Below are 27,832 nucleotides of genomic sequence, written 5' to 3'. Positions count from 1 at the left end.
GAATCCTGTACAAAATATAACGGTAGCCAAAAGTCTTGCATTGCTGAGGTGTCGAATATTGTTGCACCGTAGAAACGCGTTGAAGGCTGGAGGTTTTTCCCACTCTGAAAAGAAGGTGGCACATGTTTTAGCGACCACAGTCTCTGGAGTCTGTATATATGCAATAGAACCAAGAGACGTAAGGTGTGTGTGTGGGGGGGGGGTGCATACGGTCTTCAACGTCGACGTTTATCCTGCTTGCGTATCTTTGGGTGACCCTTCACCACTTCTTTGTCCTGATCGAGAGCGCGAACCCGCTGTTATACGATATATATAGTAATATACAGGGTGTATGCTATAAAAGGTCAGTCACATTTTCGCGCGTGGCGCGATACCTACTTGACAGACAGACTTCAGCTGCCGCAGAGTGAAGAAGTTACGGCAGGAAACCCTACAAAAAAGTCGTCGATATCAGGCACTGTGTAACAAAATAAATACGGCCACGCAAACTTTTGTCTTCATGCATTTCCTATGCGCTATACCGACGTAAACACGCCAGTCTGTCGATAGTTGTCTGTAGCTTCCGCATGGGGCGCTAGTGACGTTGAATCCACATGTGTACGCTCCTGAACCGTCAACTGGCGCACAGCAAGGCACAAAGGATACAAAATACGACAGAAACAAATGGAACACGAACAAATATAATAACAGGAATAATAGAGTCCAATGAAAATGTATAGAAACACAAAATGAATGAAATAAAAACGTGAGAAGGGCGGCTAAAAGTGTCGTTCTCGCAACAAAGCAATCGCAAACAGACTGTCGTCTGCTAAGAGAAGAAGCAGAAATGTTTCGCTAGGAAGCGGCATACGAACCGCAACATGTGCAGAAAACATCTAAAACAAATCGTATCAAGCTTCGTTAAACGCAAATCTCAATGAGTACCACGGGTACGTACCGTGCATAACAGAAATACGCGCCCACATGAGTTTGTTTCGGATTCAACGTCACTAGCGCCCCATGCGGAAGCTACAAACAACTATCGACAGACTGGCGTGTTTACTTCGGTATAGCGCATAGGAAATGCATGAAGACGAAAGTTTGCGTGGCCGTATCTATTTTGTTACGCAGTGCCTGATATCGACGATTTTTTTGTAGGGTTTCCTGCCGTAACTTCTTCACTCTGCGAAGTCTGTCTGTCTGTCAAGTAGGTATCGCGCCACGCGCGAAAATGTGACTGTCCTTTTATAGCATACACCCTGTACATATAATTTGGGGTTTACGTCGCGAGACAACGAGATCATGAGCTACGCCACAGAGGTCGGTCTGTGGATTGCTTTCGCTAAGCTGTTATACTCGGGTGGTTCAACAAGTAACCCAAAATGGAACTCCGCCAGGGGCGGATTTAGGGGGGGGGGGGGGTCCGGATGTCCTGACCCCCCCCCCTCAATTCCAGACTTGAACATAGGGTTCAATGGACCAATCGCAGCATGCACCTGGCACTTGTTCATAGGGGACCCCCCCTCGGAAAAATCCTAGATCCGCCCCTGAACTCCGCCACAATATCACAACAAAGGTTGTGGTATACCCGCAACCTTTGAGTTGTCAGGAACATGTGTACGAAATATCTCGCTCCAAAACTGTGCACATTGTACTCAAAAACGAATTCATTACAAAGCGAGCGCACTGCTTCTGTGAAGCGAGAGGACACACTCTGCTGACATCATCCGGCGTCTTTTCCTGGCCCTGCTTCATTTGACCTGCTCGTGTTTTGGAAGGAGACACTTTTTTCCAAGCGACAACCTTTTCCCTTCAAAACAATATTTAAAAAGAAAGACAGAATGCAGGTTTCGAAGCAGAATCCTCCTCCGGACGAACCGTCGTAGTATGGAGCTGTGGTTTCTGCACTTCCCATTTCGGTTTCGGTTTCCTATTTTCGCCATTTACGGATTAGTTACTCGCGCAAAATGAACGCGAATGTTGTATTCGGTATTGAGGAGTGGTTCGGCATGATGCTCACTGATTTCTTTTTTTCGAATCCTTGCGAAGTCACCCTTTAAATAATTTATTGACGAACAATGAAAATGAATATCCCGGGAAACAATGTATGATTTTTTTTTTCTTTTCTACGTACTCCCCCTGCTTTTCAATGCAGGTGCGCCTTCGTTTGGGTAGCGCCTGTGTAGTCCAGCAGAGAAGTCTTTTGGGCGGGTGCGCAGCCATTCATGCGCCGTTTCTTTCACATCTTCGTCGGATGCAAACTTACGGCCGCTAAGATACTCCTTGAGGCGTCCAAAGTTGCTGTGGTCCGGTGGCGCAATGTCAGGCGGAGATGGGGAAGGCAGTGAAATCGAAGATCGCAAATTGTCGAAGTTGTTATACGAGACGTACGCGGGCGGATATTACCATGTTAGAGAAGAACCCCCTTGCTGAGCAGTGCACGGCATTTTATTCTTACAGCGTGCTTCAGGTGTGTCATAGCAGGTCACAATATGTGTTGAAGTTCACCATGCCACCTAGGTGTATAATGCTCAAGAATAGTAGCTTTGTGGCCCCAAGAAAAGCGCCAAGAAGACTTTCCCCGCACTCGACTGACCTCGAAACGTCTTCGGCTTCGGTGACGAGCTATGACTCCGTTCTGTGCTTGGTCCTTTCGTTTCTGGTTGAAAGTAATGCACACATAACTTTCGTCATCATGTAGATCAAACATTTCTCCACTTCTTCTTCCCTTGGAACTGTACATGCGTCGACACTGCGTTCCTTTATTTCATATGTAAGGCACCTGAGCACCCAATCTTGCGACACCTTTACTGCAGCTTCTCCGGTATGATGAAATCGACTGACCCAACGCTCACACCCAATCCAGTTTCGGCCGTTACAGCGTGTGCGGACAGCCAGGTCGTGTCAAGTCGAGCTCGTTTGTCTCGCCCCTTACAATCTTACGCGCCCATTCACGCACTTGTTGCAGTGATATGCAGGCACTACCTTTTTGTGCCTTCATCCGATGACGGATGTCGATGGGTTTCACCCCTTCACTCATAAGAAAACGGATTGCCGACCGTTGCTCCTCCTTAGTGCAAACCTGAAGCGGGGCAGCCATTTTTAAGTAGTTGTCGTATGCTTGCACGTGCCACGAGCAGGTCGCGAAACAAAACATACAGAGTAGAAGACCTGCACTACCACCCGCAGCAAGAATATTAAATAGCGTTTGGAATTTTAATTTAAGGAATAAAGTTATTTATCGAACCACTCTCGTAATGTTAGTTTTTACAGCACACGCCTTCCGCTTGCTATGGAAACTGCAGTCTTACTGATAAGGACGTCACGTTGTGTGACGTAGCATTATGCGCAGAAGACTTTGTTCTGACGTTAGGAGGCACCACGATAAGGAGTTGGCCAATTTTGGCGACGAGTACAACCTAGAGTGTCTCAAGTGTGCTTAGATAACTTTCTGGTTGCTGTATGCAATTTGTGGTACCACATTCTTTTCCGTTTCGATATACTACTTCGATATCACAAGAACCTTTGCTATCATAGAGTGCATGTGGCTACTGATGCGTATTACTCGGTTTTTACAGAGCGGTTCGGTATCAGTCTTTCCATTGTACAGAGTCGCCGCATGAGGCTATTGGGCTGCCTTTTAACAGTGATATAAGGTTAGGTTGAAGTACCCTTCTTTTTTTTTTCGTAATAAACATATATCCCCCCTCGAAATAATGAGCATAAAGCCGATCATTTTTCGCCCTTTATATATCAAATGGGCAGTGCTACGGGCTGTCTGATACAGTCTCGCTTTTCATGTCTTCTTTCACTGAAACTCGTGGGGTAAAAAGTACCTCACTGTTTTGGAAAGTACCTATTTGTAGAACGATTAGCATACCCTATAATATGCATGTTGCCAGACGCATATATTTGATTAATTTTACCTTAAGCAGCTTCAGGAGATGTTCTGAAAGTTAACTTACACAAAGGCATCAAATTACAAGGGTCGTTCAAGGTTGACCGACCACCAAATTACGTCAGTTTTTCGAAGTATTCACCGTGCGCATCTAGACTAGAGGGCTCGTTTACCGAAGACTTTCCAGGCGAATGTTCCGCACAGTTTCTCCTGAAGTCGGCCCACGACGCATATAACCTCCCCCCTGTCTCCCACTCCTTCATGCTGTCCTCTCTTCATCTGTCCACGTCTGTACGCCGCTCTTGCATGATTGCCTCCACACTGTAATGTCCCGAACGGTTACTCGCCGGTTCTCGAGGATGGCTTGCTTAACGGCTGCGATGCTCACTGGCGTGTCCGCAGTCGGACAAACGTGTCCATGTGACGGAGGCAACATTTCCTTGAGCTTGAGGAACACGAAGAAAAAAATTCAGAAACAGACATGTATTTTTCTTCATTGCTCAAGCTCAAAAAAATGGTGCTTTCAGCCACCAGCCCGCTTGCCATACTTCTTATCTGTTTCTTCATGCGTCCATGTGGTTCATTCGTCACCATATCCCGTCCTTCGCCAAACTGTCTCCACCATTCGTACGCTCTTCCCCTTGACATCGTTCGTTCCCCATACTGCGCCTGTAATCTTTGCAAAATCTCAACTGATTTGACGTTCTCCTTCACAAGGAAGTTGATTATGCATCGCTTTTCCACAGCTACAGACACGCTGTTCGCCGCCATGATAGCTGCCGCTGGTGCAAGTGCCGCTGACCCTATAGAAGGATGTCACTTCGTCCTCCGAAAATTTTATTCATTTACATTTACTCACTCATTTTTGTCATAGATCGAGAAGTTACCCGCCAAAGAGAACGCGTTACGAGTTAAGTTACTGTGAAAAATGTAACTAAGTTAATAACGAAGTTCTTCAGCCTGAAATGTAACTCGCAGTTACGGAGTTACTTTAAAAAAAAGAACGAGTTACTTCCAAGTTACTTCGGACACAAAATAGCACTGCACAGGTGCAGCGCGCGTGAGCAGTTGAGTTAGACCTTGAGTTGCCTGCGGAGGAGTGACACACGCTTAGATCGTTTTCGTTTATGTCCAACTAGAGTGTCCTATGTCCAACAAGTCGAACGCCTTGCATCTTACTCACTGTGGGCGCATCATGGTTCAGCCTCATGACAGCGGTTCTTAGTTCCTGAATAGAAGACTGCCATTGATCGAATATCACGTTTTATGGCATAAGATGCCATGAAAGAACCAGAGAGAAAGCAAGACAATATGTGGACGTGAGTGAAAAGCGAGTTAAAAGTAACATGGAACTTAGCTTCAGTTACTTTGGCAAAGTTACCTGAAAAAGAAACGAGTTCCTCTGAAAGTTACCACGGCGCAAAAGTACCGAGTTAAGTTACAAGTTCAAAAAAAAAAAAAAAAAAAGAACTTAGTTACAGTAACGAGCTACCTCGATCTCTGATTTTTCTCGAGCAAAAGTCTCGGTCAACCTTGGACGACCCTTGTAGTAGTGGGAGTGACGCCAACATTGCCGTGACCATTCCAAGCGCCAACTTTCCTAGCCTCAACCCAAATTGCTCGTAAATTAGGCAACCGAATCCGTTTCTTTTTGCCCCGGTAGAATTTTCGCACGTGAACGTTATGACAAGCCGTACTGAAAACTGACTTATTATAAGTCATAAGGAAAGAATGCATTCACTTTACAGCCTATACAGGAGATTTTCTCGGTAGAGTGTAGAACACATTTCAAAATTTCCTGTAGGCCTACATAATATGTAGAAAGTAATAATAATTGGGTGTTTACGTCGCGAGACAACTGAGATCCTGAGCGACGCCACAGCGGTCGGTCTGTGGATTGCTTTTGCCCACCACGATGAAAGCTCATCACACGACACCCCGTATTTAACGTCCCTCGCGGAAGACGGCGTGTGTAAGCAACTTGTACCGTGCCACCAAGTTGCTGGCGTTGCTGCGCCGGGTTCGAACCCGCGATCAGAAGGCGAACACGCTACCGACTGAGCAACCGAGGCTGGTATATAGAAAGTAAGTAAGCCTCCAAATAAATCTAGAAGTGTGATAAAACTGATTTTCTTGCTGCTGGACGAATGTGCTCACTTGAAAAATGTAACGGAACTGCATTTCTAAAGCTTCTAAAATCGTGGTTAAGCTGGTTGAAAAAAAAAAAAAATATTTGATCAGTAGCGTCCTTGGATTTACACAAACTCACCTACATACTCCTCCGACGTTAAAAGTATACATGAAATATTCCTTTTTCTGTGTGTCTGCTGCAGTGGAGCTTTATCTTCCGTAACAGATTTTTGTCGAGAATCCGAAACGGTAGTGATGTACTTGCGTGTCGGGAAGCAGTGGTCCTTACGAAGTTTATCAATGCAGTATAGAGTGAAGGTTTGATTAGCATACCAGAGTTAGTGCTCGCATGCCGCAACTAACAGGAATGAAAACCGTACTCCACCAACCAACCTGGCGTGTAACTGAATGGTCATCTCTCATTTGTCACACTGTCACTGACGTGACCCCCCCCCCCCCCCCCCCCCCAGTTTTGTTCGTCTGCTTTTTGCTGCGGCGTGTTTTGCAATGAGTAAAATGAGCTCCTGCGAAAGAATGACGAGTGCATGCGACTTACAGAGCACGCGCGAGGTCTCTGTTCCGCACTCCTTTGAAAAATCCTCCACTCGCGAAAAGAGCGCATCAGAGAACGTGGGAACGTCGTGACGTAACGTGGTCCCCGGCCAAGTGACTCGTGACGTAGGGCGGCACAGCTCAAGCAGGTATTCGCGTTTTCTGCCAAATCGACGCCGCACAGCGGTGAAACACTGAACTAACCGATCCATGTTCACACGGCCGACCCCGCGTTCACTTGCGGAGAAGTAGCTGCTTTTCGCATAGGACAGTGCAGACACCGACCAGCAAACTAAACCGCCTTTTAAAACCCCTTTTGTTCTGTGCCATAGCGCGACTCTGCGCGCCGAAGGGACAGCCAGCTTGTCTTTCCGCGTTTTCTTCTTTCCACACATGGAATGCCGCCTACTTGGACGCATGCATCGTCGAAAGAGGTGGATTGAGCGACTCAAAATCTGCAAACCTGTTACATCAGCAAAGCTTGTGTGCGTGTGGCAGAACTCTTGGAGCGGTACTGCGTACATATCTGATGAACTTCTTTCTTCTCAAGCACACTCAAGATGTCTACAGCTCACGTCAGAAAGAAAGCAAAACCTTGTCTAGGCAAAAACGAACAAGTTTGTTTCAAACTTTCTTAGCCATTATCTCTAAAAAAGCTCAATGGATAGCGTGAAGACGTATACCAAGCCAGCTTTGTAACCGTACATTTGAACCAGCGCGTCAAATCACTCGGGAAAGAATGCAGGAATGCAACGTTTCGTTAAGGTTTCCCAAAGCCCTGGGTACCAGTGATATACAGGTGTTGCAACATTGCTCTGTAAATTTCAAAATACATTCGTACACGCGCTGCACACATAGAACACCTTACATGCAAGAGAGCAGCGGCACGACTGGCGTGTGCTTGCGTGTCTCTGACAATCCTGCAGCGTATGACACTCGCTGCTTGCTATTTCGGCCTCGCAATCGGTAAACGTGAAATTCATCTTCACGAAGTGTGGCTGACCAAACACGCCAAAACTTCGCAAATAACGCGCGACAACTATAGCCTTCTCTATGGACAACTCGGTTACGCCTGCCAGAAGTATATGAGCAGCGTCTAATACTCGTTCGCCTTCAGCATATCGCGAATCAACATTGCAGTTTAGAAATCTCAAAATCAAGACCAAGCGACAACCTGGATACGTTCGCCATGTTGGAGTTTACATGCGCCACGTACAGGTCATGCAAAACGCGAATAAGCGGAGCGCGAGGTTGAGAAAAAAAAGAAACGAAGGAAAAAGGCAAGGGGACTTCCCTACGTCACGCGAGGATCGTGTCGGCCGTCCGCGGCTGCTTTCTCCGACTGTTTTTACATTGTATAATACACTCCGACTGTATAATACACCGCAGAGCGAAAATATTTTGCATGGTGACTCCCGATGGACAGATTGACGGATGAAACAGGGTTTCGAGCCATGTTAAATGTCATCGCATTGCTCCTTTAAATGAAGAGGATTTCGTATGTTTGGGGTTTGTGGTTGAGAAATTCCGGGGAGTATTTATCGAAGCTTTCAGGACAAACGAGATATGCGCTCATCACACCGCCGTTCATTCCTGCGACTTTTGTGGGGTCAGGCATCCACCATACACTCTAAATCTTTTCACGCCTTTAAAGGTGTAACAACGTGCATGGCGCACGCCTTTTTAGGTGTAATTTTGGTAACATCATAATGGAGCACGGTTTCGCACAAATTTTCTTTACTCGAGTGTTGGCTGTCCTTCAAAAATTCAGTCTTGCAACATCTCAACATTGTTCAACAGTATTGTAGACACTTGCGCGTGCTCGATTATCGATAGCGATGCATATATGCATTAGCTCGTACCTACGATATCCAAGACATAATGAAAGCAAGATTTGCACTGACACTTGATCTTTAGTAATGCTTTCAGAATTTTGTAAAATATCATCCTGGAGATGCAATGTTACGCAACCAGGTTGAATGTTCATAGCGCACACCTTTAAAGGTGTGAAAAAATTTACAGTGTACGCGCCAGATCTTGCTCCCAGAGGACTTCCATCCGTTCCCCCAAGATGAAAAAAAGAAAAAAAGAAAGGACCCTCTGCAGGTGTCCACATCCCCAGTGATTTATTTATGATGATACCTCAAGGGCCCAGTGGGCGTTACACGAGGGAGGGAACACTATGTATATACAAGTGAAAGATAAATGAAAGATACATGTCGGCGAATTGAAACAGTGTGAAGTAGTAGTAACACAGCAACACATGCGCGGTAATAATAATAACATCAACAAAGGTAAGGTAAAAAAGAAAAACAATGTTACAAATACAAGTAATTGGCGAGTGCGTTCTTGAACTGTTCATAGTTAGTAATAGCGACGATCGCATGGGAAAGTGAGTTCCATTCGACAATGGTGCATGGAAAGAACGATTGTAAGTATCGCTGTGATGAACATGGAAGTCGATTAACTTTCAAAGTCAAGGTCAAGTCTTGGGGAGATGTATGTGGCTGGGCATAAGAAATGGGGTCGTATCTGTTCTAAATGAAAAAACTTGAAGAAAAGACAAAGACGTAGATATTTACGACGCACATTGAGGTCTGGCAGTCCAACTGAGAGTTTTAGGGCAGTAATACTGGACGGGAAAGAGTAATTAGTAATTAATAAAACGAGTTGCCCTGTTTTGTAGCGATTCGATTAAATTAACTTGGGTTATATAATGCGGATCCCAAATTGCAGAAGCATATTCTAATTTAGGCCTTATTAGCGTGATATATGTCTGGTGTTTAACTGACGGTGGAGCACATTTTAGGTTTCTGCGCAAGTATCCAAATAGACGGTTCGCCTCGTTCGTGATTGCATTAATATGGTTAGCCCAGGAAAGATTAGAACAGAAGTGTAAGCCAAGGTACTTGTAAGAATCGCTTCGCACAATTGAAGAGGAACCCAGATGATATGAACGAAGGGAAGGTTGCTTTGCACGTGAGAAGGTAAGGTGTGAACATTTGCTAGGATTTATAGATAATGACGTCATTGACGTTGTGGCCTGTAGTTCTTGGAGGGCCAAACTCTTGACTTACGAGGATAAAAACAGTCCAAGTACCGGGGGTAGACATTTATTAAAATACGTAGGCCACACCGGCAGCACAACAGGATAAAAACAACTTAAAATATGCACTAAGTGTTAACGTTTCGTGGCCTATTCAGGCCCCATCTTCAGAATGAGGTCTATCCGTCACGCGTCAGCTATTTAAACAGGGGGGCGTACCTATCTGGAAGCGGACCCGGATGTTTGTTAATGCAATTTGGACTGGTTTTGATGTACCAGGATTCTAAATTTTTTCTTACTCCCCAGCGACCTTCACGAGCTAGAATATCGGGGGTATCTAGGTTAACCGCATGGCCGGTCTTTTCAACATGCTCGCATAGCTCTGTTGGTTTGTTCGCGTTTCTTTCTATGTCATATTTATGCTCCTTCATTCTTGTTTTTACCTTTCGACCTGTTTCCCCTATATACGTTGCGGTGCAATCCCGGCATGCAATACGGTAAACAACGCCGCGCTTATCGGGCAAGTCCACACTATCTTTTGGGTGACTTAACAAACTCTTAAGAGTCATCTTGGGTTTGAATGCTGTTTTTATGTTTACCGCGGCAAGTATCCGTCTTATTGGCTCTGAAACGCCCTTTATGTACGGAAGGGTAACAAACGGATTTCTACTTTCCTCTCTTTCTTCCTTTAGCGTTTTCATTTTTATCTGGTTGTGCACGTCATTCAAGAATGGTTCGGGGTATGACCTGTGCTTTAGATTCTCCATTACCACTTCCATCTCGGCCCGCATTGCACTCGGGTTCGAGGGGATATTACATGACCTCGAAATTAACGAACGGGCTGTTGCCCTTTTATGTTCTAGTGGGTGCGCAGACTCAAAGTGCAATGCCAAACCGGTATCACATTTTTTCCTGTAAACTGTAGTGGTTGCCTGACCCGAATCTCCCCTCCTGACGAGCACGTCCAGAAAAGGCAGCTTGCCGTCACACTCCTTCTCACAAGTAAATTGAATGCTCGGATGAACGTCATTCAGATTTCCCAAGAAAGCATCCACATGGCCTGAATCTACAACGGCAAAGGTGTCGTCTACAAAACGTTTGTAAAAAGTCACATGCGAGCCCATCTTACTGAGGGCGATATTCTCCACATGCTCCATTACTATATTGGCAACCGCCATAGACACGGGGCTGCCCATCGGGCAACCATCAACCTGCTTAAAAATCTGTTTCTTAAATTGAAAAAACGACTGGTCTAAGCACATCTTCAGCAAGGTTATGACATTTTCAACAGATAATGCGGTCCGTTCATCAAAGGAAGCGTCGTGTTCTAACATATCCCGTGCAACTGTTATAGCCAAGTCGAGGGGGACGTTCGTGAACAATGCAATCACATCAAATGATACCATAACCTTATCTTTCCCTACGACACACTTCCGAACCAAATCACAGAATTCATACGAGTTCCTAACCGAACACTTGTTCTTATACATAGCAGGTGTAATCAAGTCGGCGAGAAACTTCGATAAATTATACGACGGTGCATCAATGAACGAGACAATAGGTCGTAGTGGAACGCCAGGCTTATGGATCTTTGGAAGGCCATAGATCCTAGGTGTTGCCCCATCGGAGGAAAATAACCAACGGTACAAACTTTCCGATATCAATCCGTTGTTCTTTAGTTTTCTCAATTCGTCCACAAGCCTTCTTTCCATACGCTTGGTTGGGTCAAAGGGAAGTTTTTCAAAGTGCGAAGCATCATTCAAAATAGCTAACATTTTGTCATCATAATCACTTCTATTCATAAGAACCGTTCCCTTCCCTTTGTCTGCTTGTAAGACAATTAGATTCTGATCGTTCCGGATATCTCGGAGAGCCTCGCGTTCCTTGTTAGTTATATTTGCTGCAGGTAACCTAGCTTTCTGTAAGATGCCCACCAGTTTGTTCCTGGCCGCATCTGCTGCGGCTTTATCAGTAATCTGTCTTAGGCCATTCTCGACCTCAACGACTATTTCTTTCGTGTTAATTACGAGGATCCAAGAACTGGAGCATCAAAGGGCGAAGTATGTGGACGTTGGCGAGGACTACGTTGAAAAGTAACATTAGTTCATCCACCTCGGTCCTCTCCTTCTGGGTCAGGCCGAGAACTTATAACTGCGAAAGTATATGTAGGCTCTTAAATCGTCTTGGGCCCCTGCAATAAAGAAATATTCTTCAGGTAAATTTCATTTCCAAGAATATACCAGTTATGTTCTTTATCGGATTCGGATTCTTCCGGAAGGTCGTACCACACTGACAAATGAGCAGGTCAGAAAGATAACGGTGCACGGGCTTCTACGTCTCCACTTGTGACAGTTAAGCATTGCTGCTCTCTTCGTATTTTTCTTCCGATTATGCTTATCACGGGGTGTATACCTTGCTGATGAGTTCAACTGAACAACTGTCCCGTGGTAGCGTTCAAAAGAAATGTTATTCGTGTAGACTCTCCTTCTTATTGTTTCCCAATATGGCTGTCGTTAATATTATACCAAAATTGGCCGTGGTGGCTCACCTGTTATGCTTTTGCACGACATAGAAAACGCGGTTGAACATTTCGCGAGTTCTACACTGACTTGCTTCGAAGTGTGTCGACAGAAGGAAATCCCAGCTCCTAGCTTTAGGTGGGAGGAAGACCGTCGTCTTAGGAGCCGCGGATACTGCGAACACAGACACTGTTATTCTAGTGGTTTAGTAGAAGCTTTTCTTTCTCGCACACAGATACGGATCCTTGTTTTCCTGGATTTCCTGTTTTCCTGGATCCTTGTTGGATCCTTGTTTTCCGTTCATCCAGTTCTGGAAATGAGTGAATGCAGCTGGTTAAATGGCACCACGAGGCCGCTATTGTTTAATATTCCGTACAAATCATGTGTTTCACCCCAATAAGCCTTACATTCCTACTTCACATATTCCACAACTAGGGAACGATCGCCATATCTCGATAACAACGATTTCATCGGCAGAGAGCGCTAGGAAAGCGACGGTGGGACACTACCCTGCCCACGTGACACGTGAGCGTCAGCTCTAACGGCTTATAAGATGTCGAGTGCCAACACGATGTCACAGTTTCGTAACAGAGGCTGTTATTAGAAGCGACAAGAGCGAACAAACGAGATAAGAGAGAGGCTACCGCGTAACATCTACTGCGTCCCTCTTGCCGTCAGTGTATCGTCGCAATGCCAGCCCCACGAAAGGTCTCCATCGTGCAGAATCTCCTGCGCCAGGTGCGTATTTTCGGTTGTCCTTTCAGAATAGGTAGCGCCATTTTTGTGCGAAGACAGCCTTGCACAACCATGAGAATGAGCATGTACTTAATGTGTAAGCCTGTCCCAGCAACACGCGCTAAAAAGCAAGCTGTTGTGAACGAACATTCAGGTTAATTGTGGACCTGTTAGCACGATATTTTTGGGTATTGTCACCAATGCCATGCTGTGCTGACATATGGGCACGTTTCAAATGTCGGAACTCCCTGGGGAACCTTATGCTTGGCGCTTTGCCCTTGGGACGTACGGACGGTAACGGTTCGGTCCATAAGAAAGTCTTGGAGCCAGTAGAACATTCGACCAGTTACACCAAAAGTTCGCAAGGCGTTCAGGACACGAATATGCGAGACGGTGTCGTTCGCGCGATTGATGCCCAAAAAGATTGATCGTCGATGAGCACGAACATGCTGGACTGTAGATACTAGATCAGGAACTGGATCCGTAGAGCTTCGGTGGCGATGAAAGTCAGCCATTTCTTGAGGACGCTCCCCATCTTTCGAATCACTAGTCGAGACGGTGCAAAACCATCCTCTCCATCAGTTTTCCCATACAACTTGACAAAGTTACGGGGCGAAAGCAGCATAGGGTATTTGGAGGTTTCCTGGTTTAAGGATGGGAGCAACCGTCGCCTCTTTCCAGCTAGGTGGTAGACAGCCCTGCTGTCAAGAGGTATTATATGCATGAAGGAGAGCTTGGATTGGACCTTCCGTCGGCAGGGGAGTTAACTACGGATATATACAGGTAGATGAAAGCTTCATTCCGAAACTAAATATGATGACGGTAGTAGAAAAAGAAACATGTAGGCCCCCGCTTAACGTGAGACCAGCTACTTCAGAACAATTAACAGCACTTAGCTAAAATCTTCAATTGGGGTCGTCCCTATAGGGTATTCGAAATAAATCAGAAAGTTGACACTTTCACTACATCAGATGGTCTCTTGTCTATTCTGTCCAGGGCTCGTCGTCTCAGCGCCTGCCGGCTCGTGTGAAAGTGATCACACTCACACCTCCCCATCACACCTCCATCAGAACGTGATGTGAATCTTCTGTCACTCCACACGTTGGGCAGAACTTCCTATACAGTCAACCCTCGATTTATGAACCTTCGATTTATGAATTCCCTCGTTTTATGAACACTAGCACGAGGAACCAAACTTTTTACATGCATTTTTCCCTCGTTTTATGAACCTCGATATTCGAATAATGAATGGAATTTCTGGGAACCAACTAGAAGTTGCCCAGCGTTTTTGCCCTCAATTTATGAACGGATCGTTCCGAGGCCAACAAAAACCTTCAAAGGGATTATTCGTGGTCTTATGAATGATGCCTTAACAGACAAAACGTTTTCGAGGTATTGCACCCTCGGTTCTTAACCCCTCGAAATCCGAACAACAAACGGGTTTTTGCAGAAGTGTTCCTGACCTCAATTGACGCGGCGGAAGGCATGGTCCAAAGCAAAATTAAACTACTTTAATATTGCATAATAAACAGAGTGTGAATGCGCTAACATCTGTGTTTTGTGAGACTAATACAGAAGAAGGCATGATCCAAAGCAAAATTACACAATATATTGCATTATAAACACAATATCAACTCGGAAATACTGTTCCATTTGCTCAATAGTACTCACTTAACGGAATTTTCGATTTATGAATCCCTCAATTTATGAACGATTTTTCGGGGAACCGACGGTGTTCATAAATCGAGGATTGACTGTATATGAGTTTCATTAGGAACACTAGAAGTTTGTTGTGAAACATCAACTTACTAGTACCCTTACATCAGCATACCGTTACTCTCGCGTCCTTATGTAACTGTATAAGCTCATACGTATATGTTCGGGATCTCGCTGATACAGCGATCGTGTTTTCTGTTCACTGTGAGAAAAAGAGTACGAGTGAACCATCGTTGAAACCGTTCACGTAGTAGGGAGCTCCTCGAAATAAAACGAAAGTGGCATTTCCGAAGAGAGTAGCATCGTCCCGCGGTTCTTTTCGATGAGCGAGCCAATGGAATCTTTCGTAGGAATTATTTTGTGTCGGCATTGGGAAGCCACACACGTAGGTCCTCCAAATGAACAGCGACATTCTGTGCAGCGATAGAGCCAACCGATTAGTTGTTTACAAGAAATAATACAATAAGTAGTGGACAACAAACGTGTCGCGCGTCAGCGTCTCAAAATTGTGCCAACGGTGCGATTGTTTGATTGCTTGCTTGCTTGTTTGTGAAAGCGTTTGCCATGGTGTATATATTTATAGCTTCGGCGATATTTGCACAATCAACATGTGCCCTGCATTGCCACTTATCTGCGTCTGACAGCTATGCTAACACTTCAATTATCATGTACGCTCTTCCAGCTCAGACACTTGGGAACATATCCTGAACGGCATTGGCAATTCCGTGACGGAACATCAGTTTCGAATTCTACTCTCCTTCTCTCTTTTTTCTTTTGTATGAAAGTGAATATTGTCCGCCTGAAGGAGGCGAAATAGGTTTATTGGGCAGTAAACGTGAAACTCCGGGTATTTATCATTTACTGGCTAGTGCAAGCACGCTTCAGGTTCGGTACTTTATCTTTTATTTAAAACATCATTTCACAGTTCCTTTCCCATCTAATATATAAGCTGTAAGTGGCAAACCTGTTGAAAATGCTATGTTAAAACAATGCGAATGCTTCCACGATGTCTCCAAGGTGAACCTCCCCTAACATATTACCAGAGCACGGCCTCCCCTTTAGTCGTACCATACCGGAAGCACGAATGTTGACTTTTGAATACGGTGGGCAGACGGACAGTAAATCGTTATGCATGTTAAGGCCCTTGCTCTGTGTCAGCAATAGACCACCTGTGGCACGCAAGGCCTCATGGGAACTTGGAGCGGCTTGAAGCATTACGAGACGGCAAGAGGCGGAGGTAGCAGAACAACAACATTCACGATGTGCGCTGCGGCAGCGTCAGCCGGGGAACTTTAACCGAAGCAAACGACAGAGCAGTGGCCCTCAAAGTTCCCGTGGTGCTTTGCTCCGCCCGCTTGGTGGGCTGTTCTTGAGCGAGGAAAAGGAAGTACTGCACCGTAATCATACTACGGCTCGTGTTTATGTAGTAGGCATTTCATTTAAAAGTCGGTATGCTCCGCATTGATAATATTGGTGAAAGAGTGAACAAATGAAAATATTGTTCTACTGCGGGTATGAAGAAAGCATATACAAACTTTAAAGCCACGAAATCATATGGGTGCAACGGGGGGCCCTATAGGAAGTGGCTTTCCCGTCACATTGGGCAAGCTGCTGTGGTACACTCTTAAAAATGAACTTCACCGCATAGCACGCTCCTAGCCAATCATCATCTCGAATGATATCGTTATCAGCCCTGATTTGTTGAAAACGGGGGGCGTACGCCTTTTTTGTGACAATTATGAACAGCATAAGTGTCACAAAAAAGGCGTACGCCCCCCGTTTTCAACAAATCAGGGCTGATAACGATATCATTCGAGATGATGGTTGGCTATGAGCGTGCTATGCGGTGAAGTTCATTTTTAAGAGTGTATAAGCTTTCCATTCACTGAACTGGAAAGACGTGGTTCTTTATGGGGCCCACAAACGTCGACAGCTATGTAGATCCGTCCGTAACGGTTGTGGAGAGAGAAGAGAAGCAGGAAGAATAAGTTACAATGGCAGCAAAACGGGTGCGGGTGCCCGAAGATCAGGATCGGAACATGGTCCAAAAAAATTACCGAATTTAAACGCGTTTGCCAGAACACCCATACCCAGAGATGCAGCCAAATTCTTTTGAAAATGTTCGATTTGTATGCAATAAACGAACATCAAGGTGTTCTTCACCAAGTCTGTAGTAGGTACATAAGACAGATTGACCCAGGAGAGTCAGACCAAAATCAACAAAACGACTGGCAAAAGCAAAGTAACGTCCCTATATAAATGCTCCTCCAATGAATGCTACAATATTCAAGACTAAAAGCAGTATCCCGAGCGAATAACTGTGGTCAGACCTTGACAAGGATGCAAAAGAGTGTTCTGGAGGATGTCACATTTTCCCAAGGTTTCAACAGCAAAGCATCGAGCCTAGCAGGATATTTTCGCCGAAGCCCTGTTCATAGAGACTACCTTTAACGCACATCTATCACAATAGCCCAAGACCGGACAGCGGATGTGGAAACACGAACCATGTGTGACTCGCACACCCGTTTTTTAGGGGACTGGCTTTGAAATCAACAGCATTATTTCACATATTATACTTAAGCCATAATGTAAATCCATTTGGTGCTCCCCATGACTGGTTTATCTATCTATTGTATCTGATTCCCGAGGGAGGGATAAAGGCAGTCGAAACTGTAACTCAGGGTCAACGACCACCCCAGGAATCGAACACAAAACTATGTTATTATCCGCAAAGTAAATGGTCGCGCGGATTGATGGCCAGCAGTAACCATTAAAAACGTCGTTAAGAAATATTGTTTCGAGAATTCTTCGGCTCCCCCAGGTTCGGTGTTGCCGAGCACTTCAATAAACGTAACGACGTTTTTGTCTGAAGAGCGGGAGCCACAGGTGGCGACCCTCCAAACACTACGCGTGTTTCACCACCATATTTGTCCGTCGACATGACTGCAGAGACACCCACTAACCTGTGCAATCCATTGCCTCTCTAATTCGGGTATGACTCAGCAGCAAATTTCCGCTCTAACGTTCATTGCCAACAACGGTATAGGGCCGCCACGGACCCAGCAACAACCAATTGTTTATGGCGAAATATCAGGTATAGAAAAATACTGCATTACAGTTTCTCGACAATGCTCCGGAATATACGGGAAACTACAAGGAAACCAGTCAGATCTTTTAGTCAGATCAGATCAGCTGAACTATCGGAATTCTCGACGGCATTCAGCATGTCGCAACAGTGCAAGCCAGAGGCTGCTATGTCATCTTTACCGATTCCAAAAGTCCACGCACGTCAAGGTACAGGCATTTGCCATACGGGATGTTATCACAGCATACAACGCAGCTCTTGACAAAGGGCACGAAGTCCAGCTACAGCGGACGGAGGGACACGTCAACATCGGAAAGAGCCAGCTCATCGCCGCCTGCAGCGCTTGAAGTGCACCAGCACAGTAGAAAATTCACAAATATAGAAACGCACAAAGAAGAACAGGGCAAGCCAGCTGGTGTGAACTCGGCAAAAGAATCATTTCCTTGAGAATGATTACTTACGCTTGGACTGTGCTGTTGTGATGTGCTGTTGTCCAAGTGCAAGTCATCATTCTCAAGAAAACGATTCCTCTGTCATCTACAGAAATACGCGGCGTCGGTGGATCAGTTGGTAGCGTGTCCGCCTACTGATCCGAAGGTCGCGGGTTCGATGTCGGCGGAGGACGCCAGCAACTTGGTAGTATAGGGCATACAAGTTGCGTAGATACGCCGTCTTCCGCGCGGGACGTTAAATACCGTGTGCCGATATCTTCGTGCACGTTGAAGAACCCTGAGGTGGGCAGAATTAATCCACAGACCGACCACTGTGACGTCGCTCGTGATCATAGTTGTCTCGCGTCGTAAAGCTACCAATTATAATTATTGTCACAAATGCACTTCGCAAGGGTTGTAGAGGCGACGTCACTGCTCCGGAGGATAGCCTCACTGTTTCCTTTGCAGACTACTGCCAAAAGACACGGAGCACGTTCTCCCGAGCTAGGGGGACATTCAGGTCAAGTCGTTATGTCTTTTCGATTGCTTTGGAGAGACTGACCAATTCCAGTTCCCTAGTCTCCGGGTTTTAGGAATATGAATTGACCAATGAGTTCTCATGACACTAAGAAAGCGCTTAGAGAATGGCCAGCCGTCCATCGACTGGCTGTATTCTACGCTCCGACATCGTTCAAGTCTCATGAGAGCATCACGAATCTCGAGGAGCGTTCCTCTTTGTAGAAATAATAATAATAACAATAATAACTTTATTTTTGTTCAGGTGCCCAAAAACAACCACTAGGGTCTTCTTATTGGTGCACCACAAAGGTTATATACGAAAAACAAAGACATTCAAATATACAATAAGGCAACAGACGTGGTTGACGTTAGGAACTTGAGATGTTCGTTCAGAAGAGACGTTGAAGCTAACAAAGATAGCTGTTGGTTACGTGCAAGGCGTATTATGTTACATGACATGACATTATGGCATGGTTTCACATACATGTGAAACATCAGTCTTGTGTTTGTGCCGAATTCGTAGTGACGTTACGTAGTTCGTGTCTGTCATCTTTCGACAGAACAATGCACGGCCACTGTTTCAGCGGCCTCGTTTGACTGAGTTCTGTTGAACGATGAACGGAACGCCCCAGACGCGGTCGGGACTCAGCGTCCCGTTCGCAGCAGCATTCCTTCATAAGATTGGTGTCGTTGGATCGCCGAACTGTTCAACTTGCGGAACTGTGGAGAACACGGCGCACGTGCTGGTCACCTGCCGACGCTTCGACTCTAGTCGGCGAACACTGAAGAACGCCCTCGCGAAACTTGACAACCGACCTTTTAGTGTTGAGAAGGTACTGGGGGGCTGGCCCAAGCAGCACCAACAACCTGCGGTGTGTGGCCTGGCGAACTACCTCAAGGACATACGTGCTGAAATAACCTTTTAAATCAATCAGTGCTTTCACACGTCAAGCGTCATGGAACAGCTGGTCGCACCAGTGCGACCTACGTTTCCATTTTTTTTTCTTTCTATTTCTGTTCTTTTCTATTCTAGTTTCACGACCTTGCTACCCGTCCCGTGCGGCCCACCGGGCGCTCCGAGACATGTAAAAACACACACACACACAAAGAAAAGAAACGCCGGAAATATTCACGAAAAAAGTTGTTTCGTTTTTTTTTTTCCAGCCGCTCAAGTGTCGAAAAAAAAAAAAAAAAAAAGAAGGAAGAAAACTCAAAAATTCCAGATGGACGGTTTTCGTGCGCCACACATTGTGAGGTGCCCGAGTTCTGGTTTCACATTCAGCCTACAAAGTACTTAGCAGCGGCGAAAGATGGCCATCGTCATTCATCGCTTTCGCTTTGACCGCAGTGTTCATCTTTGAAACATACCGGGATTAAATATCCTTCAGGGGTTTTCAGAGCTTTATATGTAAACGACAGAATATCCCACTTGCATTGAGTAGTCGTGGGAGCACGGCAAGCTGACACGGGTGGACTTTTATTGGGTTAAGGCAATAGTGTGGGCAGGTTGGTACATCACGAATGGGAAAAAACAGCGCGAAAACTGGACAAACAGAAGCGACACGTGTCTCTTGTGTTTGTGCAGTTTTCGCGCTGTTTTTTCCCATTCGTTTTATAGGGTAACATCCTGTATGTACATGTCAATAAACAAGTTACAGGCTGTAGTAACAATGTCTTCATTATTTTCATTTTTTTTTCAAAACTTCGGAAAAAACACGAAATAAAACCCCCTTTTTTTTAGCCTCTAATTTTCCGGAAATTTTACATCCCTAGGCGCGCCTGCTTGGTCCGGCTCGACCCTTTGCGGAGCTACTTCTCTCAACACTGTATTACAGCACCTAAGCGTAATTCTCCACAACGTAGTTCGGGCTGGTTTGGGTGCTACCCAAGAGAAAATGGGGATGTGAAACAGTTTGTCTATTTTCGTCTATTCCCAAGCAGCAAAATGTACTGAAAGTCGAGTGAAATAGGGGTGGGCGGTATGTGTCTTATCAATGCTTTCAGTGTCACGAGTGTGTTCAAGGCCTTCCACCTACACGTCCACCCCTATTGCACTCGACTTTCAGTACATTGTGCTGCTTGGGTTGCTGCTGTCGCACTCGAGCAACTATACCGATTAGATACGCCCGTGGCATTTTACTGCTGTTGCACATACGCCTCGCAAGGCTAGTGAACTGAGATAAGCTTATTTCTCATATTCTGCAGAGCTCCAAAGTGGCTAATAGTCCTACGCTAATGGAAAAGTTTGAAGGCTGCCTCGTGGGGGTTTTGCTAGGTGACTGCCTTGGCGCACCCTTCGAAGAAGATTTAGCCGGGAAGAATGTTCCAGACATCCCCACGTTCTTTCAAAACCTAATGAAGAACAACGTTGTCCCAGGTCCATCAGCAGGCCGAAATTTCCGGCCGTCGAAAGGTGGGTCGCAAATCCTTCGACAAGTTATCTTTTGAGTTATGCCTACCAGAATGCTATGCGACACCGTTTAAATACTTTATATTAAGAAGCTTTGATATATACGGCAGTGTTCGCGTCAGTACACAACAGCTACAATGTCGCGTGCTACATGCCCGATATGGAAACTTGTAAATTATTCCAAAGGAGAAGGATAGCTATCACAACCATTGAGGCAGTAGAGGGCAGTTATCCCTGTTGTTTCTGTGTAGCTAACCCGTCTGTGTTTCCCCCGCTGCCTCTATGGCTGTCATGGATTATCACCAACTATCCCGCACCATTGCGACGTTGGATAGCTATCTAACTAACAGAGATGACGTATCCGAGCAAAACGCATAACAACAACAACAAGAACTTTATTTGAATGATGATGGTTGGGGAGTTTCATCTCCAGGGGTGATACTTCAGCCCATTGCTGGCGGTAATGTGGTGAAGTATAATACTGAGTCGCCTCACAGCGAGAACCCAAAAGTCGTGGCGTCCAAAAAGTTTAGGCGTGCTTTTAGGGCAGAGCGTTGGCAAAACGCATAAATGCGTATGAATGAGATATGAAATGCTTGGCGGTTGGCTTGGCTGTCAACTGTCAGAGGTAGCACCTCTCAATTTAATTCCTCTCTTTAGGCGTGTATCTGAATGTGCATAAATATATGTATGTATAATTCGTGGCTGGAAAAGTAGCCGCCGCCCTTTTGGCTTCGCAGTAATAATGCATGCACTTGTAACACAGACGTGGGAAGATATCAGAAAGACATAGGCAGCTAAAGAGCTGACCCATATCCACTTCTGAGCGATCAAATGCATGTTTTTACTAGATAGGCGTATGTAAGTAAAAAATACTTGAGCCCCAGAATTTCGGAAGCCCATTTCGGGGCTCATTTATTTATTTACTTGTGTGATTTTGTGGCGATCCAACCTTTCCCTTTTCTTAAGCTCCCTTTCGCACAGAAGTCTGCAGAAAACTATATCATTTGCTCTTATTAGAAGGGGCTACTACGTAATGCTACGAAGTTGAGAAATAAATGAATAAACGGTTGTCCTTGCTATGGGTGTTTTGCCTTCTTCAGGAGCAAATGCGTAGCTCGTGGTACCTGCGGAACGACCTACGGAACGACCTACGGAATAGTTGATAATCCTGTAGAATTTTTCTTTTTTTATACCAACCGAACAACCTGTAGAATCAGAAGAACTATATGCATCGTCATCAACAGTAGCAAAAGAACTGTTGATGGCGATGCATATAGTGGCTCGTCGTTGTTGGCCACAGATGGCAAGCTCATGCTGTCCCACACTGACAACGTATCATCTGTACAGCTTGGGACAAAAGTTTACGGAACACCGGGGTGTCACATTTCTCCAATGGAGCGACAACCTAGCTGCAAAAACGAGTGGACATACATACTGAGAGATGGATCGAATAGCCCGCCACCCGTTTTCTATTCGATAACTTCGTGACAGCTAGCAGGGAAGCGCTCCGATGAAGAAATACGCAGGTGCCGTGTTCCGTAAACTTTTGTCTCAAGCTGTACCTGCTGTTCCAAACCACCAAATAGAAACATACTAAGAGAAAAAAGGTGACGTTTACACAGCAAAATTGTATTTCTTTGTGTTCGGCTTTCACCATTTCACGAACGTATCCAATTTGGGAGGGGGGGGGGATATGTTTATTATATAAAAAAAAAGGGAGGGAAAGGTTAGCCGGCGCTACGGCAGCTTGCTATTCCCAGCAAAGAAAGAAAAGGAAAACAACCACGAAATTGATACCCTTCGGAATAGCCAGCCTCTACCATGGCTAACCTTTCCCTTTTTTTTTATCGGCATTAAACATATCCCCCCTTGCAGATGCTCTGGGATGGTACGTCGGACGTGTTAGGTTCCCTATAGTTGCTTTCGTTTTCATGCTCATCGCTCCCTTTGTTCTCGTGATTCTGTCTGCGTGTTTCTGTCACACATGAATAGCATATCGAAGTGCTTGTCATTTTACCTTTTAACTAGCTTATCCAGGGCGCGGAGAGTACCATTACACTGACGACACAGCCATGACATTCTGCCTCGCAAGGTCCCTGCTAGAGAAAAAGGAATTTGATGCTGCGGATGTGGCAAGGAGGTACGAGATTTTAATATTTTGATACGTTTCTTACACAAAACGTCTCATTTCCTGTTCAAAGAATTTAATTACAATAACTAGAGCCGTGCACTCTGGTAGAATTACTATACACAGCCGCCGGAGGCGTAGCATAGAACAAACGCGTCTGTTCGCCCTCTACGTGCTTGTTTTCTTTACGCTTGAAACTTTTGTTCAGTTGATAGATGGTTACTTCAAGCTTGATAGCACAAAATATGTTCAGTTGAACAGATTACCCCTGTCTCGAATCCGCCACGGTTATGGCGTCATTTGTTCCACATTCAAATATTAACGTCGATAAGTTTTCTTTTGTTCATAGAACCGCTGTTGAATGGAATGAATTTCCAAATGATGTTGTTTACCGCAAAAATGTCACGAAGCGGGTAGAATTATGAGAAATTTCAACAGCGCCTTTCGATATCCAGGTTTACGACCGAATATTTCAACAACCAGGAATGCTTCAACGAATACGGCAACGCTGTTCGAGACGTGTTCAGGAAACTGAAAAACAGCAACTACCATGACCCTTATAAACCTGCAAAGGAACAATTCGGAGGACGCGGGTCCTACGGAAATGGAGCCTCGATGAGAGTTGCTCCTGTTGCACTTCTTTACAAGAGCGACATCGCCAAATTAATTCAGGCACGTATTTTATTTCCAAGAAAGCCTTTCAGGCAGCGATCGCGCATTGATAGACATACGTTTTTCTCTTCAGGTGGCGAGAAGTCAAGCCCAGTTGACGCATAGCCACAAGACTGGCTACAATGGTTCCATTCTTCAGTGCCTGGCTATCTACTTGGCATTGAAAAGCAACCCTGAAACTCCATTGGACGTCATAGGCTATGTCGATAAGCTGCTGGTATTCATGGATGAGCTGGAAGAAGGCACGGATGGCTTTAAGTACGTCTGGCCGATTGCGACTTATTCCTCCCTATCTTTATGTGTGTTGGCGTCGCGCCAGTGCAGGTGCGACGGGGCCCATTGACCCTGTTACCTGTACTTCAAAGTGACTCATTATGCGACCTATCTCTCTCTAGCAGGTAGGCGTTGTCATTATGTGCTTGAGGGAGGTTGTTTTCGTTGCGCCAACTTTGATGTCACAAAAAAGAGAAGAAAAACAAGACACAAGCTGTTGTTTCCTGCACGTTTGCAGAAGACGTGCCAGGGAGGACTTTGTGGTTCCCTTTCTATGCGCACATAAATATTACACGACCGGATGGTGTGATATGGACCACGAACCAACTTTGCTGTTTGACAGTATGAGGCGCTATATTAACATTTTCAGACTTACTCTGTAAAATATATTAGGCTCATTTTATTTACAATCAGCCTCCGTCCCCTTCGACATAGCTCTTCTTCCACTCTTCAAACGCTCCATAGAAATTATAGTACCCCATTCGATTCGATATCTTTTACGATATCGAAGCGTCAGCCCTCTCGAGCTTCAATTTACGGTTTTGGAAACAAAAGGATTTCACAAGTGGCTAAATCCGAATACGGACATCTGGCAAGTTTTTGGTTGCCAAAAGCTGTCGTTGTTAGAGCTCGGTGAGAACAGGGGTATTGATGTGGCGAGGTAGCCAGCTTAGGCTGTGCCACAGATCGGTCTTCCGCGACGAATGTCATCTCTCAATGGAGGTCTATATTGACAAACGATCTGTTTTGTGACATTTTGTCAACATTTTCGGGGTGTGTCCCGTCGTGCGGAGATCCTTTGTGCCTGTCATCTTGGATCGACTTTCGGCCAGTTTTTAGATGTAACACCGTCACCAAAGGCATCGTACGAATCATTTCGACAGTCTCGGTACTCGACTTTCCGACTATGACGCAAAACTTGATATGTTCATGACTGTCGGTCATCATAGTGGAATAGCAGAAAGGAGGAAGACGGGGTCGCAATAACACCTCTGTCACGTTACACCCAGATTGACGCTGACAGGCGTAACAACAGCAACAACAACAAGATATACACGTCGTGACGATGCGTGATGAAATTTGGCACTTAAAGAGGTACTAAAGGGGGTGCAAATATTTATCCTCGTGTATTGAAGATCTCGTTACCTTGACTTGTTGTGCCTCTCTCAGAAGCACTCACGCAGCATGCAGATAGTGACACCCATTACAGGGGTCTTTTCGTATTTCTCAAAGTCACTGAGCAATCCGTATAGAGTGCTGGAAGTTTCCGACAGCACGTCGGCAACGTTAGCGACGTTATGCTGATAATAGCGTTTCGCTCTTGATACTTGTACAGGCCGTTCTGCTTTAAGCTGATGGTGATCAGAAAGATCCTCAGTGATCCTACGCAAGATCCAACACCAGCGGAAATCGCCAAGGAGATTGGCAACGATATCACGGCACAGGGCTCTGTTCCAACAGCCATCTACTGCTTCCTGAGATCGCAAAGACCCCTTTCCAGTCTCGATGTAAGTATCATATATATTTTTTCTGTATCATCCAGGGAGAACTGCGTATTTTGACTTCAAGCTTGGAATTTTGAGTCAGCGACAGTGCGAACCGGAATGATTATTTCACTTGCGCCTCATAGCTTTTGAAATAAAAGTGCATGATCAATGCTAAAATGCTATGATGGAGCTAAATTCTAAAGATCAATGATGCATTTCTGCATTTTCCTTCGTCTTCATTCAGACAGCTGTGCGGTTAACCGGATGCTAGGACTAATTTATCAATAATTCTTTACAACTTTCAAGACATTACCTTTTTTCAAGAAGACATCGATAAAGACACATCTCCTTGACACAGTACCCTTAACAGACTTAAGACATACCCTTAAACAATTCTTCAGATTGCTGTGCGCAGGACGATGTGAGTGTTAGTAATTTCTACCTACACAAAAGAAAGTGTTAGTAGACCGTTGAAAACTTCACCGTGAAGCTACCGTACCTACCGGATCAGTCAATACCGTACCGTCAGTTGATTGGGTACGGTAGACACTGTACCGCAGAAGCCAGTTATCAACATTCTACTAACACTCACTGAAATTGGCGGACGGGCACCCGCAGTGCAATCTAGTAGGGTATACACGCATACCGCAAGATTACCCGCATCAAATTATGGACGCTGTAGGTCCTTGTCCTTAAAATTAGATGTCAGTGGACGTCTGGCGGCTGCTTGACGTAATTTGCGACTGGCGACTTATTTAACCAGTATCAAGATCTTCGGCGAATAATTTTGCCGTCCGCCGTAATGCCAAATTAGAACAAATAATTTCCACGTGAACCAGCACGTCTATAGATTTAGTAGGCTTTCTCCATTGGTAGTTAACATAACGCTCTCCTGTTTCTATTCCCTAACGTGCTGTTGATTTGGTTGCAGCACGAGAGCCCGTTCGTTCGATGCCTGCACTTCGCCGTGTCCTGCGGTGGAGATACGGATACGATAGCGTCTATGGCCTGCGCCATCACCGGAGCCCGGCACGGCATCGGCGCCATCCCACGAGTGTTCCAACGGTTGTGCCAAGGTGTCGACGAAATGACCTCTATAGCCGACACTATAGAGGAAATCGTCAACAAGTGAAGGCTGCTCGCACGTCATCTTGATGTTCTCGCAGAATGCTCTTAACTTATAATTACCCGAATGTATTCTCGGGCTCAGTTTTAAACATGAAGTCTATAAAGGTTCAGGGCTCATCTTTGAAAGTTGCTTTCTTCTCGTAAGGGTATTCTACTACTGCTGTGGCGACGTGGTCACAAGGCTGTTCCCAGAGCACGAGATTGAGAAAGGAGGAACATAAATGTCCACCAACAGGCCCCATTCAACGTTTTTCGTTGCTATATCCTGCTTATAGCCTGTATAGCGCATTCATTTGGTTAATATCATTCTCTCTTGGTAACGTGCCCGCCCACTGATCCCAAGGTTGCAGATTCGAACACGGCCAGTGTTGTCCTTATGTTGTTCCAGCCTCAGAACATCACTTCTCTCACGGCCAGTGTTGCCGTTCGAACGCCCTCAATTTCGTCCCATGCTCCAGGGCGTGCACCCAGAACAGTCTCTGTCCGAAATACGCTAGGTGAATAGTTCAGCTGTCTGTGCAGCTCCCCAGTTTCCCTCTTCACCTATTGTCCTTGGAGCGACCCCATTGGTTCTTCTCCCAAATAAGGGGACAACATTTCAAGGTTAAGGCGCACGTGGTCTCCCCTGAGGGCCCATGCCTGTCTTGGAATGCCCCCTTATTGCTTCCTCGTGATTAGCTTCGGTTTTGTGTTACCCATATGAGCGGCATATGGGTATAACAAATCCGAAACTACAACCATATGTCATCGTCATGTCATCACATCCCATGACAGTGGCAGTACGACTGTGCTGGCACGCCCACACACAAACGTTTTTTTAATTTTTTATTTGACTGTTGTTTATCTGTAGCAAGCTCGTATTTTAATACATAAAAAGGGACCTGCAGCTTGTGGTACGTTATTCTCATGATGAAACTGGAATGACTTTTGAAACGTCCAACTTTCTTCGTTGTTGTATTGTTGTTTGCCGGTGTATATGCCCATGAAAGAAGCTCGTACAGCATACTCAAAGGGTATTTAAGGTAACTTGCAGGAGCCCCAGGCAGAAAAGTAACTGAGTCCTAAATACTTAATTCTTCATAGTATTCGAGTACAGCACTAGATACTCCTAAAAGTAAATT

At 45.4% G+C, this 27,832-nt stretch overlaps 1 protein-coding gene across 4 annotated transcripts; it reads left to right on the top strand.

Moving 5' to 3' along the window:
- The first annotated feature begins 1,021 nt into the window (after window positions 1-1,021).
- On the top strand, window positions 1,022-26,830 carry LOC135377554 (ADP-ribosylhydrolase ARH3-like). Of its 4 annotated transcripts, none has more exons than XM_064610065.1 (8): window positions 1,022-1,046; window positions 1,138-1,186; window positions 20,816-21,023; window positions 23,052-23,163; window positions 23,607-23,823; window positions 23,897-24,081; window positions 25,433-25,604; window positions 26,515-26,830. In XM_064610065.1, exons 3-8 carry the CDS (start codon window positions 20,846-20,848, stop codon window positions 26,713-26,715), a joined length of 1,065 nt encoding a protein of 354 aa, XP_064466135.1. In that variant the 5' UTR covers window positions 1,022-1,046; window positions 1,138-1,186; window positions 20,816-20,845; the 3' UTR covers window positions 26,716-26,830. The 4 variants fall into 4 exon arrangements, with proteins under 4 accessions (XP_064466135.1, XP_064466132.1, XP_064466133.1 ...); XM_064610063.1 differs by lacking the exons at window positions 1,022-1,046; window positions 1,138-1,186 and adding exons at window positions 12,715-12,862; window positions 13,856-13,937; XM_064610066.1 differs by lacking the exons at window positions 1,022-1,046; window positions 1,138-1,186 and adding exons at window positions 12,780-12,862; window positions 13,856-13,932.
- Window positions 26,831-27,832: the final 1,002 nt, after the last annotated feature.

Source organism: Ornithodoros turicata, chromosome 1 (assembly GCF_037126465.1).
Source record: "Ornithodoros turicata isolate Travis chromosome 1, ASM3712646v1, whole genome shotgun sequence".
Taxonomy (NCBI): domain Eukaryota; kingdom Metazoa; phylum Arthropoda; class Arachnida; order Ixodida; family Argasidae; genus Ornithodoros; species Ornithodoros turicata.
Note: the sequence above shows the minus strand (reverse complement) of the source record. Positions and strands in the feature narration are given on the sequence as shown.